This window comes from Pithys albifrons, chromosome 7 (assembly GCF_047495875.1).
Source record: "Pithys albifrons albifrons isolate INPA30051 chromosome 7, PitAlb_v1, whole genome shotgun sequence".
NCBI classification, from domain to species: Eukaryota; Metazoa; Chordata; class Aves; order Passeriformes; family Thamnophilidae; genus Pithys; species Pithys albifrons.
The window spans coordinates 26,021,748-26,039,300 of record NC_092464.1 but is presented as its reverse complement, the minus strand read 5'-3'; the positions used below and the strand labels follow the sequence as shown (position 1 = coordinate 26,039,300).

The following is a 17,553-nucleotide window of genomic DNA, read 5'->3' as shown; positions in this document are numbered from 1 at the left end:
AGAAATATGAGCCAGGCGGGCGTTTTGTGGCTTTTACTCTATATATGAAAGAAGACAAAACCATACAAATTATATGTACAACTAAAATTCAACAATATATACAGAAAGGTTGCTCGGGGAAAGGTCCCTCTCGCTCAGTGGGTGAGGCTGCCGCCGAGCAGCGCTGAACCTTCCTTTCCCAGCCCGCGGCGGCGAGTCTGGCCGCGAATCCTTCGCTCTGTCTTTCCTACTCGTCTCCGGGAGCCTGACCGGCTGTGTGCGGGTGCGGGTCTGTGAGGCTGAGGGGGCTCTTCGCGTGAGAGACGGTGGTTTCTTCTGAGCGGCAGCCCATTGCATTTTGAGAAAGCATGCAGGTTTTGCTTCGTGGTAGTGTTCTAATCTTACAGTACATTTTCAGTTTTCAACCAGTTCTCCTTTTTTTCCCCATTTTTAAAATTTCTTCTTCTCTCTTTTAATCCTTTCCCCAGTCCGAATTTGGTGAATAAAAATGAAGGAGCTTTGACTAGTCTCTTTCATCATGTAATGTCTTTAGCTCATTAAACAAGTAAAAACGGCTGCCATGGTAGATGCAGGTTCTTGTGGGCAAGGTCTGTAAAAAGTTTGTTTTGACGTATACTCCACAGAGAAAAAGGCTGGTGCCTTGGAGTCCAAAGGAAAATATCCTAAAGAGAAGTGTCTTCTGTGCGCCAGAATGAAAATTGTGTCTTTCTGCTCAAGATCAATCGCTGAGGTTACTGGAAAAAAAAAAAGCCACTCTGTCTCTTTGCCGCATCTACAAGTTCACACAGAGCCTGTTAGCTGGCACGGCTTGACAAAGCAGGGGAACTTCTTGCCATGTCGAGACGAGGCGTTCTTGGGAGATTATTTCTCTTGGACAGTTCACATCATTTGTGGTCTCTGCATTGTGTCTTGATGTGGAGAAGAATACCAGTGAGAATAGCCAGGCATGTAGCTGTTGGGAGGCATATTGACTCCCTTGGCAGAGGCTGAAACGTCCCAGACTGGAGGCAGAGCCGGAGAGCGAGGGGAGAGGGCAGCGGAGCCGGGCAGAGGGTCGCTCTCGTGGGGGTTACTGCCTTGCTTCAGCAGCTTCTTGAATTTGGAGCGCTTGTTCTGAAACCAGATCTTCACCTGTAAACCAAAACGTAGCAGATATTAAGCTGCCGTCAGTGCCCAGGGCACCGCAGTGGGAATCCAGGGGCCGTGGGTCTGCTCTAGAGAAGGTCTTGAGCGCACACGCCAGTCGGGTGTGGAGTTGGGGATGGGAAGAGAGGAAGGAAGGGTAGCTGCGGCTGCTCTTGGGCTCTGGATGCAGCTGGAGAGAACAGGGAAGGCAGAGGAGAGCTGGAAAGTGAGAGGGATGCAGGTTTTAATCTGGAACGTTGTCTTCCTTGGGCAGGCCAGATTGTTCGAGCTGAAATAGACTACATGTTCTGAGGTCTCCTGATTAAGCACCTCATTCAGAATTTTGGAGGTCATTTGATCATTCAGGTAAACTGTTGTCAAATGCGGGCAATCATATGATTTTGTGCCAGGATACAGGAACCAATAGACAAAGGGCATCTTACACAGAAATCACGGATCCAAAATCCTCACGATCAGATCAAGTTGTCCGTTCTGATGTGACTGAGGAGGAGGCACAATAGAACCAGGACTGTGGCTTTATTTTAAAATACTTTTTAAAAGAAAGAATAATTTTACTTTCATTCCAAGTAACTGGGTATCAGGATTGCTTTGTCTCTTATCCTGCTCCTAAACCAGCAGAACTGGAAACTGCACTCGATAAGGTGTGCAACGATCGGGCCCACTGGCAGATCAGAATTGTTATAGAAATTATATATACATAAGATATATATACACAACATACTTTTTTTAATCAATCAAAGTAAACAAAAGCCTCTATGTGTATTTGACCTGGCAAACTTTGCAAACATAATGTTAGGGGTTAGGCAGAGGTACTCCTCTATCTGTATGCTCAGGATTGGGTCACTAAAATAAACTCTATGCGTTTGAGAGAGAAAGCGAGACAGCAGTGAGACAGAGCAGGCATGCTAAGGATAGTAAAATCCCATTTGCAAAACCGTCAGGTCTATTCCCTTGATTAATGTTTGCTGAGTATTTAAAAATTGCTGGCTGGAAGCGACTGTTACCAATGACAATGATAAAATCCCGAAGTTGTTTGCTAAGCTCATAAATTCACACGATAGCATTTTACCCGAACTGATCCCATCTATCCGTGCACTTCTCCACAAACCTCTGCCTGGGAAGCCTGTAATGCCTCATATGTCTTTCAAGTTTAAATTAGCAGAATGGCACAGCTACTCCAACCACACTTAACTATGGCTTAACCTGCCATAATTTTGTACACGGCTGTCTTTGATCCTCAGATCTATTATCACCTTCCGTACACTTTGCCCAAGGCTAACCACTGCATTTGCGTTAGTCATCCAGGGTGAATTAACTATTGATTTTACAGGTATTTCCTAACGCGTTCCTGCTTCCCATGTGCCTATATACGTTGCTACCAGGCAGCTTTCCTTTTAGCTCTACCTCAGGCCCAGCCTTTGTTTTGTTCTTTGCACAGCTGGGCAATTGCATCTCGGTGCTGGAATTATCCGAAAATTCAGGCAATTTTAAAATGTTATGTATGTCATCAAAAGGGAGCGCTTGCTCGCCAGACGGCTGAGGGAAAGGCGCTTTTTGCTCCTTTTGCGGTGGCCCGGTCTCTGTTGCGCATTAGGTAAGTCCTAGGACATAGGGATGGGGACCGTGTGCGTTACGTTTTCTACTGTTCCCAACAGAGGCCAAAATGTTTTAGGAGCATCATACTTTGCTTGGCCTTTATTGCTCGAGCGGGATTTCAGTGATTTGGGATTCCCAGTAATTACCTGTGTCTGGGTAAGTCCTAATGAAGCTGCCAGTTCAGCTCTCTCTGGAAGTGCCAGGTACTGAGTCTGCTGAAAGCGATGATTTAAAGCCTGAAGTTGTAGACTAGAGTAAATGGTTCGAGGCTTCCGAATCTTTTTCCCTTTTCCATTAAATCTGATTTCACCGTTTTCAATCACTGTGGTTTTTTGCTGATCTGCAAGCAAAACAACACAGCTGAAACATCACTTTCCTTAGCTATTAAACGCGAGTATTTTGGCTGCCACGGCTCCTAAAAACGCTGAAGCCTGTCCCAACGTCTGTTCAACCCCATCGCGTACACACAGGCTCCGTCTCCTTAAGGCGCGTGCAGCACAGGCTGTTGCCTGGGAGCTACTGGGAGAAAAAACAGCTGTCCGGGCATACTGGGCACGCTGCCTTGCCCCCGGGGAGCAGAAAATAATAATATTTTTAAAAATTTAATGCTCAGCGCTAGCTTTGCAAAGGGAAGCCTTGTTCCAGGACCATTCAGGTTTTACTCGGCTAATTGACTTCGCGTCGCCAGTTTGGTGGTCAGTGAATCACCAGTCCGAGACTTTTAACAATACTTTTCCCTTCCGCCCCCGCGAAGTGCCCCTCCGGATGGATACATACGGCTCCCTGGAAAAAAAAAAACAACCCCAAAACAAAAAAAACCCAAACAAAACAAACAAGCAAACAAAAAAAAAAAACCAAACAAAAACCCCAAACCAAAACATAAATCAGACGGCTCCCGAGCGGAATGCGACCCGCTCGCCTGGAAACTTTCACTCCTCAGGTGTTAGCAGGAATTTTGCCTAAAGCCGGTTGCGCTGTAACAAAGAAGCGCCGATGGAGCCCCTCGCCGCCGGCCGGGCGGGGAAGGCGCCGGTGCGCAGCGCTGCGGTACCGCCAGCAGCCGCCGGCGTGTACCGCAGCAGTAGGCCCGCGCAGAGGCCGCGGAAACGACCAACCCCCCCCTCCTTTCCCCGCCGCCCCGAGCACCAGGGCCGGTGCTTGCCTCAGCGGGAGCGGGCGGCACGGCAGGGGTCGTTATGCAGGTGCCCGGGGAGGGGGGGCCGAGGAGAGGTCCGGGAATGGAGGGAGCGGGGCGAGAAACTGGCAGCGGGATGGGCAAACGGTGCTGGCTCACCTGCATCGTCCGCCCGCGTCTGGCTGGCCGCGCTGCTGTTGTGGTAGGACTGGAGGTAAGGGCTATGCTGCGAGTGGCTCACGTAGGGGTAGGCGGCCAGAGAGCGGTGGTTGTAGGAGCCGGCGCTGCCGGAGTAGGGCGAACTGTGGTGGTGATGCTGGTGGTGCGGATGCGAGCCGGCGGCGGAGTGCAGGCAGTGCAGCGGGTAGTGGGCGCCGGCCATGGCCGGAGAGCTCTGCTGGGAGTGGGGCGGCGGCGGCGGCTGCGGCGGCGGCGGCTGCTGTTGCCCGAACTCCATGAAGGCGGATTTGGAGGAGTCTTGCGCGTCCAGCCCGTCAGCCATCGTAGTCATGGTCATCATCAAAGTTTGGGAGGGAGAGCGCGGCGCTCCCCGTCTCGCCCCCCGCGCTCTGCCTCCTCTCTGCCCAGCCACCACCGCTCCCCTTACCCGCCGCGGCACCGCTGGAGAGGCGGCGGTGATTTAATTTAATTTCTTTTCTTTTTTTTTTTCTTTTCCGCCTTTTTTTTCCTTCCCCCCCTCCTCTCCAAGGAGCCGTTGTGCGAGGGGCCTCGTTCACTGAGGGAGGGGAGGAAGGGGAGGGCGGTGTGCGGGGTGTGTGAAGGGGGAGGGCGGGCTACTCCCGCCGCTTTTTTGCGCCGCTCTTTTGCTTCATCCCCCCGACGCGTGGGGTGGGGAGGTGGGGGTTTGGTTGCTTTTTTTTTTGAGGGGGGGCGTGGAGTGTGGGGGGAGTTTAAGGTGGGAGCCGGGAAAGTTGGGGCTCCGGCGCTTCGACTTGAAGGGCAGGGACGCGCACAAGTCGAATGGTTCGTCTCCAGAGGGCAGCGCCTCCCTCATTGGTCACTCAGCCCCATGACGTCATAGCCGGCAGCGCGCGCGCTGCCCGTGCCCGCCCCCCACCCCCTCCAGGCTTTTCCCCACCCGCGCGCGTTTCCACACCCGCGCGGGTGGAGAAAAGGGGAGCGTCTACTCCTATCCCCCTTTACCCCCTTGCCCCCAAATCAAACATTCCCCCACTATATGACCCTCTCCAAACTCACATCATCCCCCCGCCTCCTTGCGCGGTATTTTCGCTGCAGCAAAGGGACGCGCAGCGCATTTTCCCCCGCTGAACGCAGCAGCAGCAGCTCCCGTAATGGCTTTCAAATATATGCAAATGGCTACGTGCGGTTGGCGGTTTTGGCAAAAAGCTTGATTAGGATATAAACGACCCAAGGAAAAAAAAAAGTGCCTGCGCCCTAAATTTGTCTTTAGATTACAATTCCAGTTGATTTTATTTTATTGTCAACATTGTTAATGATAAAAATAGAGTCGTTTTACAGTTATTTTTACTTTCTGGAAGGAGGCAATTAGACTTCTAATCAGGAATACACAAAAATCTCCCATGATTAACTGCAGTACTTTGTTCAAATTGCTGCTATAAAATTCAGAACAATTTGCCTGTAATGATTATGGACTGGGTTTATTTTGGGAGGTGGAATAAAAGTGGATATAGCATAAATTATCCTCTAATTATACACCAGTGTCGCCTCAATTATCCTCTTATCAAAATGGTTGTCTAACTGCCGCATTTAGTTTCAATTCTCTCCTTTTTTCTATAAAAAGAACTTCATACCTTGTTATTATTAATCCATTTATTATTTGCAAGGGGATTTATATCTGAACATCCAGGTGGTATTACCACTTCTCTTTCAAAGATGGACTAGGGAAAGACATTAAGTTTGCTCCAGCACGGCGAAGGATCTCTCTCTCTCTCTTCTCTCTCCCCCCTCTGTCTCTGACCTCCTCTCTTTTTTCCCCCCTTACCCTCGCTTAAATCTCCTGGCGTCCAGCTAAACATGAACTCTGGAGACAGATCCCACCGGAGAGGACTGAGGTAGGAAGGACCCTGCGGAACTAGCTATACATAAAGAAATCCGAAAGTTACTGTAGATGGGAAACGAGGCTGGAGGTTTCGGGCTTTGAAAACCAACATCGGCACCAGCAGCTGCAGCTTCCAAAACCCCGCGCAGCCCAGTGACTTCCCCAGACCGATCTCAGGTCCTGATACAGCCTCTCACTGCGACATTCCCTGAGGACTGGTTTTCTGATTCTGCAGATATATATATATATTTAACGCTTGTGGAAATATTTAGAGGCTTTTAATTTTTCTTTCTGGGACTTTTCCTCCTCATTTCTATTTCTTCTTTTTTTTTTTTTTTATTTTTTTTATTTTGTTTCTCCACTGCCAAGTCATTAGCTCTGGGAAGCCGAAGGATGCGAGCCCCCTGATTGCATGCCGCGGGGCGGGGTGGAACGTGTAGAGAGGGAAGGGGGATGCGAAGAGATGCTCGATCCTTGGCAGGGCATAACCCATGGTCTCTCGGAGCTTGTTGTTCATATGGCTTGTTTCAGTGGGGTATGGGGGAGGTATGCCTTTTTTCCTGTGTGGCTGGGATGTTCTGAGCCCCCTTACCCACCCTCTCGTCGCTGTTTCACTTCTTGAGCCCCTGGAGTCGGTTCAGTAACTCTGAATGCACTTTTAAGTGTCTTGCCTTGTTCGCCGGCTTTTAACAAGGGTTCCACTTTAACACGCGAAAGGGTAACCCGATCCAGGCGTTTACAAATCTACAATGAATAAAAATATAGAGAAAGGGGAAGACAAGGAAAAGAATTCCTACTGAGACTCTTTATTCATAGGTGTAGGTAATGTACTCAATAGGAACAGGTACATTGGCAGTTTTATTGCTTTTTACCCTCCAGCTTGCTGTTAACATCATGAAGGCAGTTTGTTGTTTTTTTTTTTTTTCGCAGGTGCACATACTAGCATTTTCTCCATCAGCAAGAGCACGCATAACAAAAGATGTCAGAAAATAGGCTGGGGAGTGTTTGCAACACGTTGTTTTCCTGTTTCGGAATAATTCCTGCCTCGTAATGGATGCTAACCTTGGAATGGGGGAAAGTTGAGCAGGCGAAGGGGCCACTTTGAAATAATACCTATATGTTGCCTTGGCGAGGGGAATAAGGTGTTTGAGTCAGACAAAAAGAAGAGGCAAGGATAGTCTGAAGGAGTTGTTTCCTGCGATAGGCAGCAAATGGAGTTACACATGCATCACGCGCTCAGCCTAGCTGATGGACGAGCTGCGGTGGGGCGAGCGGGTTAAGCGGCGGCTCCGGGTGCGGGACGGGGGTAGCGGCGGTGCCGCGGAGGTGCGGAGACCCAGCCCAGCCGTCAGTGGGTGCCGGTAGGAGGGAAGAGGTGGAATCCCGGCGCTGCTCTTCCTCCGCGGTGCTCAGACGTCCTTGTTTGTCGTCAAGACAGTTGACTCCGTCTACCCTCACACCGATAATTTTCCCCAATTTAATTAGGCCCACTGGTGGTCGAGGGGTAGGGGGCAATAAGTACCCGAGCCGTGCCCTAGTAGAGACGACAGCTGCAGGGATATGTCTCCGAGGGTCGGGCAGGCCCCGGACCCGGGCATGGCAGGCGGTGCGGGGGTGCCTGGGAGGTCCCCTCCCGCCGAGAAACCGCACTGCCGCGCACCGGTCCTCCCTGGCTCTGACTTGCGTGCAATCGAGTTCCGTCACCGGCCTCTTTCTGAAGAAATTAGACCTGAATCAATAGCTCTGGACGCACTGGAGCTGTGGGGTGCTCATTTTCCAGGGTGGGTGACTCGTGAAAAAGGGGTGGGGACGGGTACCCCACACCTCCTAGTCCCCTCGCCTTGAAGTGCCTTCGAAAGTGAGCAGGCAGCAGTCACGAGTGAGGGGTGGGAGCCCACAAGGGGAGCTTCCTTACCTCAACAGAGCTTCCTGGGACTTGCGCGGGACCGGGCGGGCCAGGATTCCGCCCGGATGCGGCAAGGTGCGACTTAGGGGATGGCTGAGGACTGCCTTAAGTCGGGAGCCCCCTCATCGCCTCCAGTGAACACCCGCCCCTCCCTGGGAAAAGGAAGCAGGAATTCACCGCATGTGATATATCCCCCCCCCCTTCCTGGCTTCTCCGCTCTTTCCACGGGCAAGCCCGAGCTCCCGGAGGAGTAGGCTGCAGGCCCGGCCGAGAGCGATCGGGACGTGTTCTGCGCATTGCTCCGCGCCCTATCGGCTCCAGACCGTGGGTACCGTCGCGTCCCGGCTGCGCGTCCCTGGACTGCCTCATTCCTAGGTTTAATATTCCCAGGAAACCCACTCCGCAAGTCACCCTCTCTCGCCTGGAGAGCAACGAGGCCTTTGCACCTCTAGCGGGCTTGGGGCCAGTGCCTCTGCACGCCCGGACTGGCTGAGAGCCTCGGGGCCAACGCTGCGTCCACTCCTCGCCTTCGCTGCGGTCCTCCCCAGCTCCGCTGACGGGCCGAGTGCGCAGTACTGCGCACAGGGCTCCCTGTGTCCCAGGGCTCGGTGGCTTCGTGGGTCCAGTCTTCCGTGTCACCCTAAACCGCGTCGTTTTAATGATGTTTGCGGTAACACTTTCAAAAGGCCTAAGCGTGCATGCGTGGTTTAGAGTCACATTTGTGAGTCGAAAGATGTCCCACAACAGACACAACAGTTAGAAGGAGCTGACGAACAACAGGAAACGGAGTTCTATTTTTAGGGTGAAATAGGAAGTTAATGTAAGTGGTCAGAGGCTTCCTATGTGCCTCCGAGCACCTTCTGTTTCATTCATTCTTTCATTCATTCATTCATTCATTCATTCATGCACTCAACAATAACAACTGGGGAAAACAAACATTCCCGTTCTGTTTCTCATCCACTCCTTCCCGGGAAGTCCTGCTGTGGTGTTTGCAAGTGCAGTCCCTCTTTCGGGTTGTTTAGTTTGTTTTTTGATTTGTAGGGAGGGGTGGAATAGCTGACACCGCTCCTCAGGCGAGGCTCTTCCAAGATGCTCTCGCAGAAGGGGCTGAAGACTCAGCTCTGGGATTATATACCCTCTCCCCAGTTCACATCAGCGTCCAGGAGAGTGCTTTCTGTCTCACACTGGCCAGAGTAGCTGTGAAGATGCGAGATAAAATTATTTCAGGAATTATATTTGTGTGTGTGTTTTCCCGCGAGAAGCCCCCGCATGTGCATGAAGTGGATTGTGAAACACAATTTTTTACCGTGTCAGAGAAATGCTGGGGGAGGGGGGAGGGCGGGGGATGGCAAAGATTAGTGCGGGGTCTCCTGGGTTTTTTAGCAACAGTGCGGAATCCACGCAGCAAGGTGCTAGGGAGAGCACTCCATCAGAGCGGTGTGCGAAAAGCCTCGAGAGAAGCGGCAAGCCAGAGAATATTCCTGCTGGCGGCGATCCGCTCCAGATGCGTTTTTGCGGAGAAGCTCCTTCCGCAGATGCGCAGGACTTTCCCCACTGCACCGTGGCTGTGGCGGCAGCCAAACCTGCCTCCCGCCCTGTGCGCCGGCGCTCCGCTGGTTTCCGCAGCCGCACGACGCCGATGTGCCCTGGCAGGGTAGCTCTGCCCGCTCTATTTACAGCTCCCAGAAGCTACCGCAAAATGTCATCTGCCGATGGCATTTTTTTTCACCGGTCTTTCAAGCCTGTTTACCCCAAAACACATGCCCTCCTCTCCTGCCAGTATGTCATATTGCCATCCTCTTAATAGCAGCTGAGTGGCAAGGAAAGGCACCCGCAAAAGGAGGTCGCTGCCTCAAGCTGGAAGTGAGAGACTGCGGAATTTAAGAGCTGCCAGTGCGAGAATGGAGCGGAGGCTCCTCTGGATTTCAACCCACTAACATTATAACAGACAGGCAGGCGTCAATGATTTTCCATATCGCGAATGTGAAGGAAGTGGCAGGAAGGCCGGCGGCGGGGGGAGGGGGGGGGGCGGGGGGGCCGGGGTGGGTGGGTGGGTGGGTGTGGGTGTTAAACCCCAGTCCAACCTTCCAGATGGATCACACACGCCGCTCTTTATACTGTAGTTGGGTCAAAATAATAGAAGTCGGAAGGGGAAAGATCCACAGGGAATCAGCCACTGTCTCTTGTACAGATTTGTAGCGAAGCCTTGGCTGTAATTAAAACCTTACAGACAGATTAATTCGATGTGTGGCTCTGCAGAGGGTCGGAGATTGGGGCTTTTTGTTTGGTTAATGTTTTGTCGTGTTGTTGTCATTGCTTGTTTCCCTGTGTGTGTGGGATGTATACCTGCTCTAAAATGCAATTAGGTTTCAGGCGAGTTGCTGCCCGGCTGGAGGACGGAACCCCCTGCGGAGGCCCTGGCCGCCCGCCTCTCCCCGTACCTGGTCAGGTGTGCACCCACACCGACCTAACTGAACCCCCGGGAACAGGTCTCTCCCACTCTGCCCATACGGCGAGCCTAGCCTTGGCATACGTGATCCCCGTAATGAGTCTGAGTTGGAGGCTTTACTTCCTTCGCCCCTCTGCTGGGAACCTTACGTGGCAGCGGCGTTGTGGGGACCTTCCTCTCAGAGGGTCAGAGGACCTCCCCGAATGCAGCCTCATGTTTGCAGACCGCCGCCTGTGAGGCTTTTACTTGGCAGGCGTCCCCTCCTGCCCGGGTGCTGCTGAAGCAGATGTTGGTTTTAGCGAGGACTTTCGTTGTTTTGTTTTCTTTTCAAATGAAAGAAAAAAAACCAACAACAATTAAATAAAAAAACCTTATTCTGGCAGAGGAAGAAGGCGCAGTCCAAATAAAAAAAAAAAAGAAAGAAAAAGATAACAAAACAAAAACCCCAACCCACCACAGCTCTTAAGTGCTCATCCTGGAAGGGCTCAGAGGCAACTGGAAATTCGAAGCTCTTTTAAGTCAGCAGAGAGGCTGCAATTTCTCCTGCGGTAGCGGCCAGTCGCACCCCCGAGCCAAGCGCTCCGCCAAGCCCTCCCGATCCCAGCCGCGGCTCACCACGGCCACTCGTGTGCTGTGCCGGTGGCGCCCGTGGGGAACGTGTCACCGCGGCTGCGTTCGGAAAGTCTCGGATTCCGGCGAGCGAAAGCAGAGGCTTTAATTACGGCAAACGAGCGAGGTGTCCTGTCTCTTCAGTCTCTTGCGCCTTCGTTTATTTTTAGTACACTTCAAATGTCTACGCATTTCCCTTGTTGAGATTAGTGCAATTATTTACTCTGCCTTTAGGGATGCATTTACCCTAGCATTGAATGGAAATGTAGTAAACACTGAGCAAAGTCAATGCAGTTATTGAGGTTTATTTATTAAGCAAAGAAGTAAATATCTCGGCTTTACTTGTTTCTGCAGGCAGACTCGTTATCTCGAGGAGATTGCAAGGAGAGTTCTTCACTCATTCCTGTGTAATGAGCTTGCTTTATACGTTTATCTCGTATCTGTATCTAGCTACAGCCTCTTTTGTCAGGGTCTCAACGGATTATAAAAACAAAAATAAAAGTTAATTTAGAAAGATAATCCAGAGGGATGCATTATCTAATATCTCTATAGAAACTTAACTAGGTGAGGTCCTGTATCTGAAGGCGTAAAGAGATACATACAAATACAGCATCGCCTCCAGCAACCTGAATTCCGCCCACATCCACCGTCCACAGAGGGCAAGCTCTTGACACCGAGCGCGGTTTCACTGGCGCAGTGAAACTGCCTTGCCCGACTGAGTAGTCCTAGTGTGACCACGACATGATCCTCCATCCCACCAAGAATGATTTTTCTTTTTCTCGAGTGGAGTTCGTCACGTTTTTCCACCTTTTTGCTCTGACCCTTTCCCCCTGAGCATCCCTCGCACATAATAAACGCAGGAGGAAGAGACGCTGGGAGACGGGGGCGGTAAGAGCAGGTTAGCCGTTTGCGGCGTGAGGAGCGGGAGATAGCCCGGCTTTCTGACAGCTGGACCTGAAACAAATCAGATCTGGATCAACTTGCCTGTTCTGTGAATTGTCTGCATTTGAGCAAGAAGCTCTCACTCACTCCGCTTCTGGCAGACTTTGTTACACTTGCCTCTATAAATATATTATCCCAACCCTCTTTCCTCGCTGGACCTCTCTGTTCAACAAAACAGAAAGCAGAACGAGGAGAAGCGGTTTTCTTTCTTAAATTAAGACATTTATAAGTAACCTAATTTCGTATCGTGGAAGTAAATTTCATGCTAGGATATATTTTGCACAACATGTAATCTCTTAGAGCCGGAAGACATTTAATTAAAGCCATATTCGGAGAAGTACGGCTTCAAAGCAGTCATACGACCACATACCTCATTCATATTCAAGATCCGTCCGCGAATTCATATTGTTTTAACGTGGGACATCACCTTTACGGCATAACTGTCTGAGGCCTGGGTATCATGAGAGAAGCACAAAGGAGAATAGGCACGGAACAGCACCAGGTGATTTACAAGGCAGAGAGTTGTCTGTTTAACCCCAAGACCACTGTTTTCTCTTTCCCAGCTCCCGACATTCTGTCGGAGGAATTTTCAACAATTCACATGCACTAGCTGGAGGCTGGGGGCAGAGGGAAAAGCCCACCGAGGATGGACCAGGGTTAATCATCCCGAGCCGGGTGCTCGCGCTTCATTTCCATACACTTCTGCCCACTTCACGTTGCCTTGGGAAACACGTGCATGGGGGCAAGGTTTGATCACACCATGTGGATATGACCGGGGGTCCCGTAGCAGCCCCGTTTTTCAGCACTTTGGGCTGTTGGGGAAGTGGTCAGGCAGACTCAGACACCCTATGGCTCAAGGGGGATCTCTGGAGAGAGAAGGCTAGGCGCCCTGCAGGCACCGTTCATCGGCATCTGTGAACCTTTGATCGCACTCATGTCGTTTGAACTTTTTCTTCAAGTTTTTTCCCCATATCCTGCTCGACTGTTGAATTATTCAGAAAAAAATCCGGGACACCCGAGGAAATGGGGGCGCAGGAAGGGAATAGCCCACGCCCAGGGTGAGAGCGAGGCTCACGCCCGGCTCTCAGCTCGACGTCCCACGGTCATCGGGGCTCAGATGCTCCCTGCCCCTGTCCTTCCCGGCTCCGTGGACGGAGTACTCGCTCTTCCGTTGAAATTGCTAAAACTGTCCTAAGTTCGGTGAGAGCCAGATTGGTCCCCCCTCGAACTGTTCCTCTATAGTAACTTTTGTCTAAGTGTGTGCTTAAGACAAAAGTTGTGTGCTGGTGCCTCCAGCCTTCCCCTTGCCGTCCCCAGGGCCACTGGGGCGAAAAGCTGGTTCTGGGGGAGCCGGGGAACTTATGTGCTCTGGGGTCCCGTCAGCAAACTCTTTTGTTTTCTTCTCGAAAGGAGTGGTGAAATACTTCAAGTGAAGAGGAGAAAAGCGAAGCGAAATAAACCCAAAACAAATCATACCCCCATGCAGCCCGAGGCAAAATAAACCCGCAGCAAAACGAGTCCCGCCCCCCCCCCCCCCGCCCCCCCCCTCCTTCCCGCTCTGCCGCCGGCCTGCCTCGAATTGGGGCTGCTTCAGAGGGGATAAAATTCAGCGGCGAAATCAAATCAGAAAGGTTCTGGTTAGTTTCCTTGTAGTGGTAATTAAAAGTATTAATTGGTTGTGTCGACATCTTAAAAAGGCAGGTTTTGCTAAAAAAGCCTCATTAATCTTCCAGTCATTACTCACCGGTGGTGGGAACTCGTCTGGGAGAAGGAGCCGATTGTTTACAAGGGTGTTTCAAGGTTTAAGAATGGAGATTATAATAATACCACTGCTAATCGGACAACTTTCTCCACTCCTTTGAAAAGTGAAAATAAATCAAATAGCCTGCCTGTAGCCCTCACCTAGAGGAGGTCAAGAAGTCTTTCACGGATTTTGCCTTGTTTAAGATAAACTTTAACGTGTACCCTAATTTTCTTTGTGCATATATATGGTTAAAAGTGAGGACAATTTTTCATTCTGTCTGTCTTTGGATTTTTTTTCGTCGGTAGGCCTGTGAATAAAATAAGTTTCATATAAGTTTTCAGGACACTGGTCTAAACTTCAAAGGGTCTGACCAGTCACGTGGGGCCTGGCTGTGCTGCTTCGTCCACCGGGCAAAGCAAGAGTCAGAGACGTTGCAGCCTAGGTTCCTGAAAGTGAGAAAGGGAGGAAAACCAGGCCCGCGGCATGAGACCCGAGCCCAGCTGTTTAAATGGACGATCTGGGGGTGTGTTTGTTTGCTGGTTTGTTTGTGGAAGGCTGCTTGGTCGCGGCCGGCGAGCAGGGAGGTCGGGTCCAGCAAATGCCCCGGGTGAAGAGGAGCTGTGGTTGCGGCGGGGTGCGGCGTGTCCTGGTGCGCGCGTCGAGGACGCCAGCGGGCCCCCGGGAGCGCAGAGACTCCCTCTGAAGGCGATGCTCGGGGCTCCGGCTTGGACGCCGCCCGGGAGGGAAACCTGTCCCCCACTGCCTCCAGGCGACTCGGGGCGCGGTGCTAGGGCTGGGGCTCCCGGCCGGGCTCCCCCGGGCTCTCGGCGGGGCTCGGCGGCCTCCCCGCACCGCCGGGGCGGTCGCACGTGACGCGGCGCGTGCCCGCGGCGCCGGGCCCCGACGGCCCCGCGGCCCCGACGGCCGCACCCGGGGGCCGCTGTGGCGACTCCAGAGGCCGTCCGGCGCAGCGGGGCTCCCCGGCCCGCAGCTCCCCCGCCCTGGCGGTACGGTCCCACGCCAAGGAAAGCCCCGAGGAGGTGAAGCAGTCCATGAAGTCATCTCGCCCGACAGGCTGCTTTTAGCCCTCCCGACAGGGCTGTCCCCCTCCGTGGCCTCGCCTCTGCCCTCCTCTCCCAGCCCGGTGCTCCCTCCTGGCAGGTCGGGCCGTGACGGTTCCATTCCGCCGTCTCTTGCCTGTCCCTGGCCTGGGATATCTTACGGTGCACCCGTCAGTTCGTGCCCTGCCGCCCCTGGCCCCTGTGCAGGGCCAGCGGAGGGCTCTGACCACAGGGTAAACACCCCTCCACCCTCTTCCTCAGAATAAACTCTGAATGCCGAAATTTCTTTCGGATGAACTGTTTCCGAAACTCTGTTTGTTATCGAGAGTCCTTTCACAGCCGGGCAGCGGCGGCTCCCGGCGCTGGCAGCCAGCGGGAACGCGCCAGCGCCGGGGAGGCCCTTGGTGGGGAGTTGCGGGGGGCGAGGAGCGAGGGCTGAGCGGCGGCTCCCGCACGGGTGCACTGAGAAAGCCCCGCCACCCCAGTGAAGTGCCCCGCTCCTAGAGTAGTCTTCTTGACGTGCTTCGTATGGGTCCTGGGGATGAACCCCCAGTGGAACTGCAAAGACAGCACAAGCACAGCCTCTACCTACTTCACATCAGTAATGACTTCTCTTCCCCCACCCCCCCCCGCCCCCCCACGCTCTAAAACAACAAAACACAGACTTACCTGAAGTGGTTTTTATTTTCACAACAAGGAATATTACCTGCATTGCACACATACACACAAAGCATGCACACGCACACACACATACACACATTAACCAATAGAAAAGCCAGATATGAGAGTTTGATGCTCTGCTGTGACATGAATAATTGTTGCATCGTGTAACTTCCTACGTCTTGGTTTTAATTTGCAGTGAACCAAACAAAGATATTTGCAATTTTTAAATAAGCACTCTATGTAATAAATGGGAACATTGTGCATGAATGCTGTTTCTTCCCCTTTTCTTTAGAAGACATTATTAGCTCTGACAGCATGCAGCTCAGGTTTGAAGGAGAGGATTTTGTAAAGGGATGATAGACAGGAAGGGCAGCAATCATGGGCTTCTTGGGCTAAAGCTTTTTTTTTCTTTTTTATCAGAATGTTCTGTTCGATGCCATTTATCCTTGATGATAGAAAATTGCTCTGTTGCCAGGACGCTGCTGCTGAAATAGAGGGCAGGAGCCACATTTCCATTTTGCAGCTTGAAAGCTATTCAAATGAATTTGCAGAAAGGGGGGGAAATCTAGAGATAAACAAATGAGAATAAATCGAGTTCCCCTTCCCTCTCCTTTCTTTCTCGTTTTCTTCCTTTCTCATTTTTTCCCCCGAGGTGTGTATGTGTGTACGAGTGAGAGGACTATTCTATTTCTACGTAAGAATTTTAGTTCGTCAGTGTTTGCAGCACCTGGAAAGTGCTCTAAATCAAGGAACGCTTATTTTGCTGGTGTTCGAGCCACCGAACATATAAACATATTAGAGAAATTTACGTGTGTGTGCACATGTGCAGGCACCCACGATTTTCTTAAGTGTGTGTTTATTTACAGCCAGACCCAGGAACGCAGTGCTGTGTGTTCCTCTGCATGGGTACCAAGGACATGCACCATCACCTTAGAGGAAATGTGTTTTCTCCCAACATTTATGTCTTGATTCTGCAGAAATACCTTGTCGTTTTAGAACAATTAAAATCCATGCTTGCCACAGCACTGTCCTTCCATCATAACTAATTGTGTGGGAAATCTTAATTTTCCCTCCCAGTCCTTTTAGATATTTCCGGAGTCATAAGGAGAAGCAATAACGCATATGGCTATAATCCAGCACGTAGCTCAAAGGCTAATATTTAATCATTATTTTTTAATTAAGCATTGAATAAAATAAAGCCAAAAACATTATTTATAAATCGGAATGAATATAATGACAAGTAATTATGCTCTTCCTTTGCTGGTGATTCAAGGCTCAGCTCAGTTCCTCAGTTCAAATCCAAATAAATGAAACGTGTGAAGCCTGTTAAACACTTCCATTTAATTTACTTGTTCCGTCTGCAGGCTGCTGCTGTGTCAGGCTGGAAATATTGGATATACCTTGACTGGGGCAGTAAAAACTCTCAAGAGGCCTGAGAGGCTGGTTACCACAAAATAATTTATATTGAATTCTAACTTCACTTCCCTGAGTGAAAGCTGGTGCCAGTGAGTCATGGGGTTGAGAAGATTATGCAGCGTCCTCTTAAACATAGGATTTTAAAAGACCATAATATGATTGATGTAATACTATATTTGATCAACTTGGATTTTTTTCACTATGCTATTTCAACAGAATTTCACCTCCTATTAATCTATAATTAGTACGTTGGCTTCAAGCATGATGTATTTCAAAGTGGCACCTTGTTAGATGTGGATTCCCTTCTGCAAGGAAGAAAATTCTGGGGACAGAAAAGAAACAAACAGGATAGAGAAAGAAAAAGGAGGATTGATTTACTGGCCTTGGCCAATAGCTTTTCCATAAGAGTCCAAGCAGTCAGGCATGCGACTTAACTATTGATTTTTAAATCTCCCTTCAGCCGAAAAGATCAGTGCACAAATAATAAGCTCTAATTCCAGCTGCTATTAAATTAGGCTAAACATGGAGATCCGAGGGTCCAGCTCTGCCCAGCTCTTCCACTCGCCGGCCCCGCACTTCCCGGGCCAGCAGCCCCGTGCCCTCCGTGCCTAAGACCTGTCCGTGGGACCCTCAGGGGTGGTGGGACTCCTCGAGCTGGGTCCCCCGATTCGCTCCCTGACGGCTCCGAGGGGCCAGGGCAGCTCGGTGTACCGGGGTGCTGCACCCCAGGGAGGGAGCTGCGAGGGACCTGAGGGGGTTCCGCCGTTTCTCTTCCCCGCATCCCCCGCCGGGATCCGTCCAAGCTGCCGGGGAGCGGCCGCGGGGCCTCCGGGAGCAGCGCACCT

At 51.3% G+C, this 17,553-nt stretch overlaps 1 protein-coding gene across 1 annotated transcript; it reads right to left on the bottom strand.

Moving 5' to 3' along the window:
* Positions 1 to 69: 69 nt before the first annotated feature.
* Positions 70 to 4,681, bottom strand: DLX6 (distal-less homeobox 6). Its single transcript, XM_071560103.1, has 3 exons — positions 4,037 to 4,681; positions 2,889 to 3,082; positions 70 to 1,131 (listed from the first exon to the last, which is right to left on the bottom strand). Exons 1-3 carry the CDS (start codon positions 4,395 to 4,397, stop codon positions 880 to 882), a joined length of 807 nt encoding a protein of 268 aa, XP_071416204.1. The 5' UTR covers positions 4,398 to 4,681; the 3' UTR covers positions 70 to 879.
* Positions 4,682 to 17,553: the final 12,872 nt, after the last annotated feature.

Bases quoted from the DNA above. Each gene is read 5' to 3' on its own strand.
- DLX6 (XM_071560103.1), bottom strand. From the start codon at position 4,397: ATGATGACCATGACTACGATGGCTGACGGGCTGGACGCGCAAGACTCC. The intron at 3,083-4,036 runs GTGAGCCAGCAC...TTTTGCTTGCAG, and splicing joins GACGCGGGCGGACGATGCAG to ATCAGCAAAAAACCACAGTG. The intron at 1,132-2,888 runs GTAATTACTGGG...TTTGGTTTACAG, and splicing joins TAGGACTTACCCAGACACAG to GTGAAGATCTGGTTTCAGAA.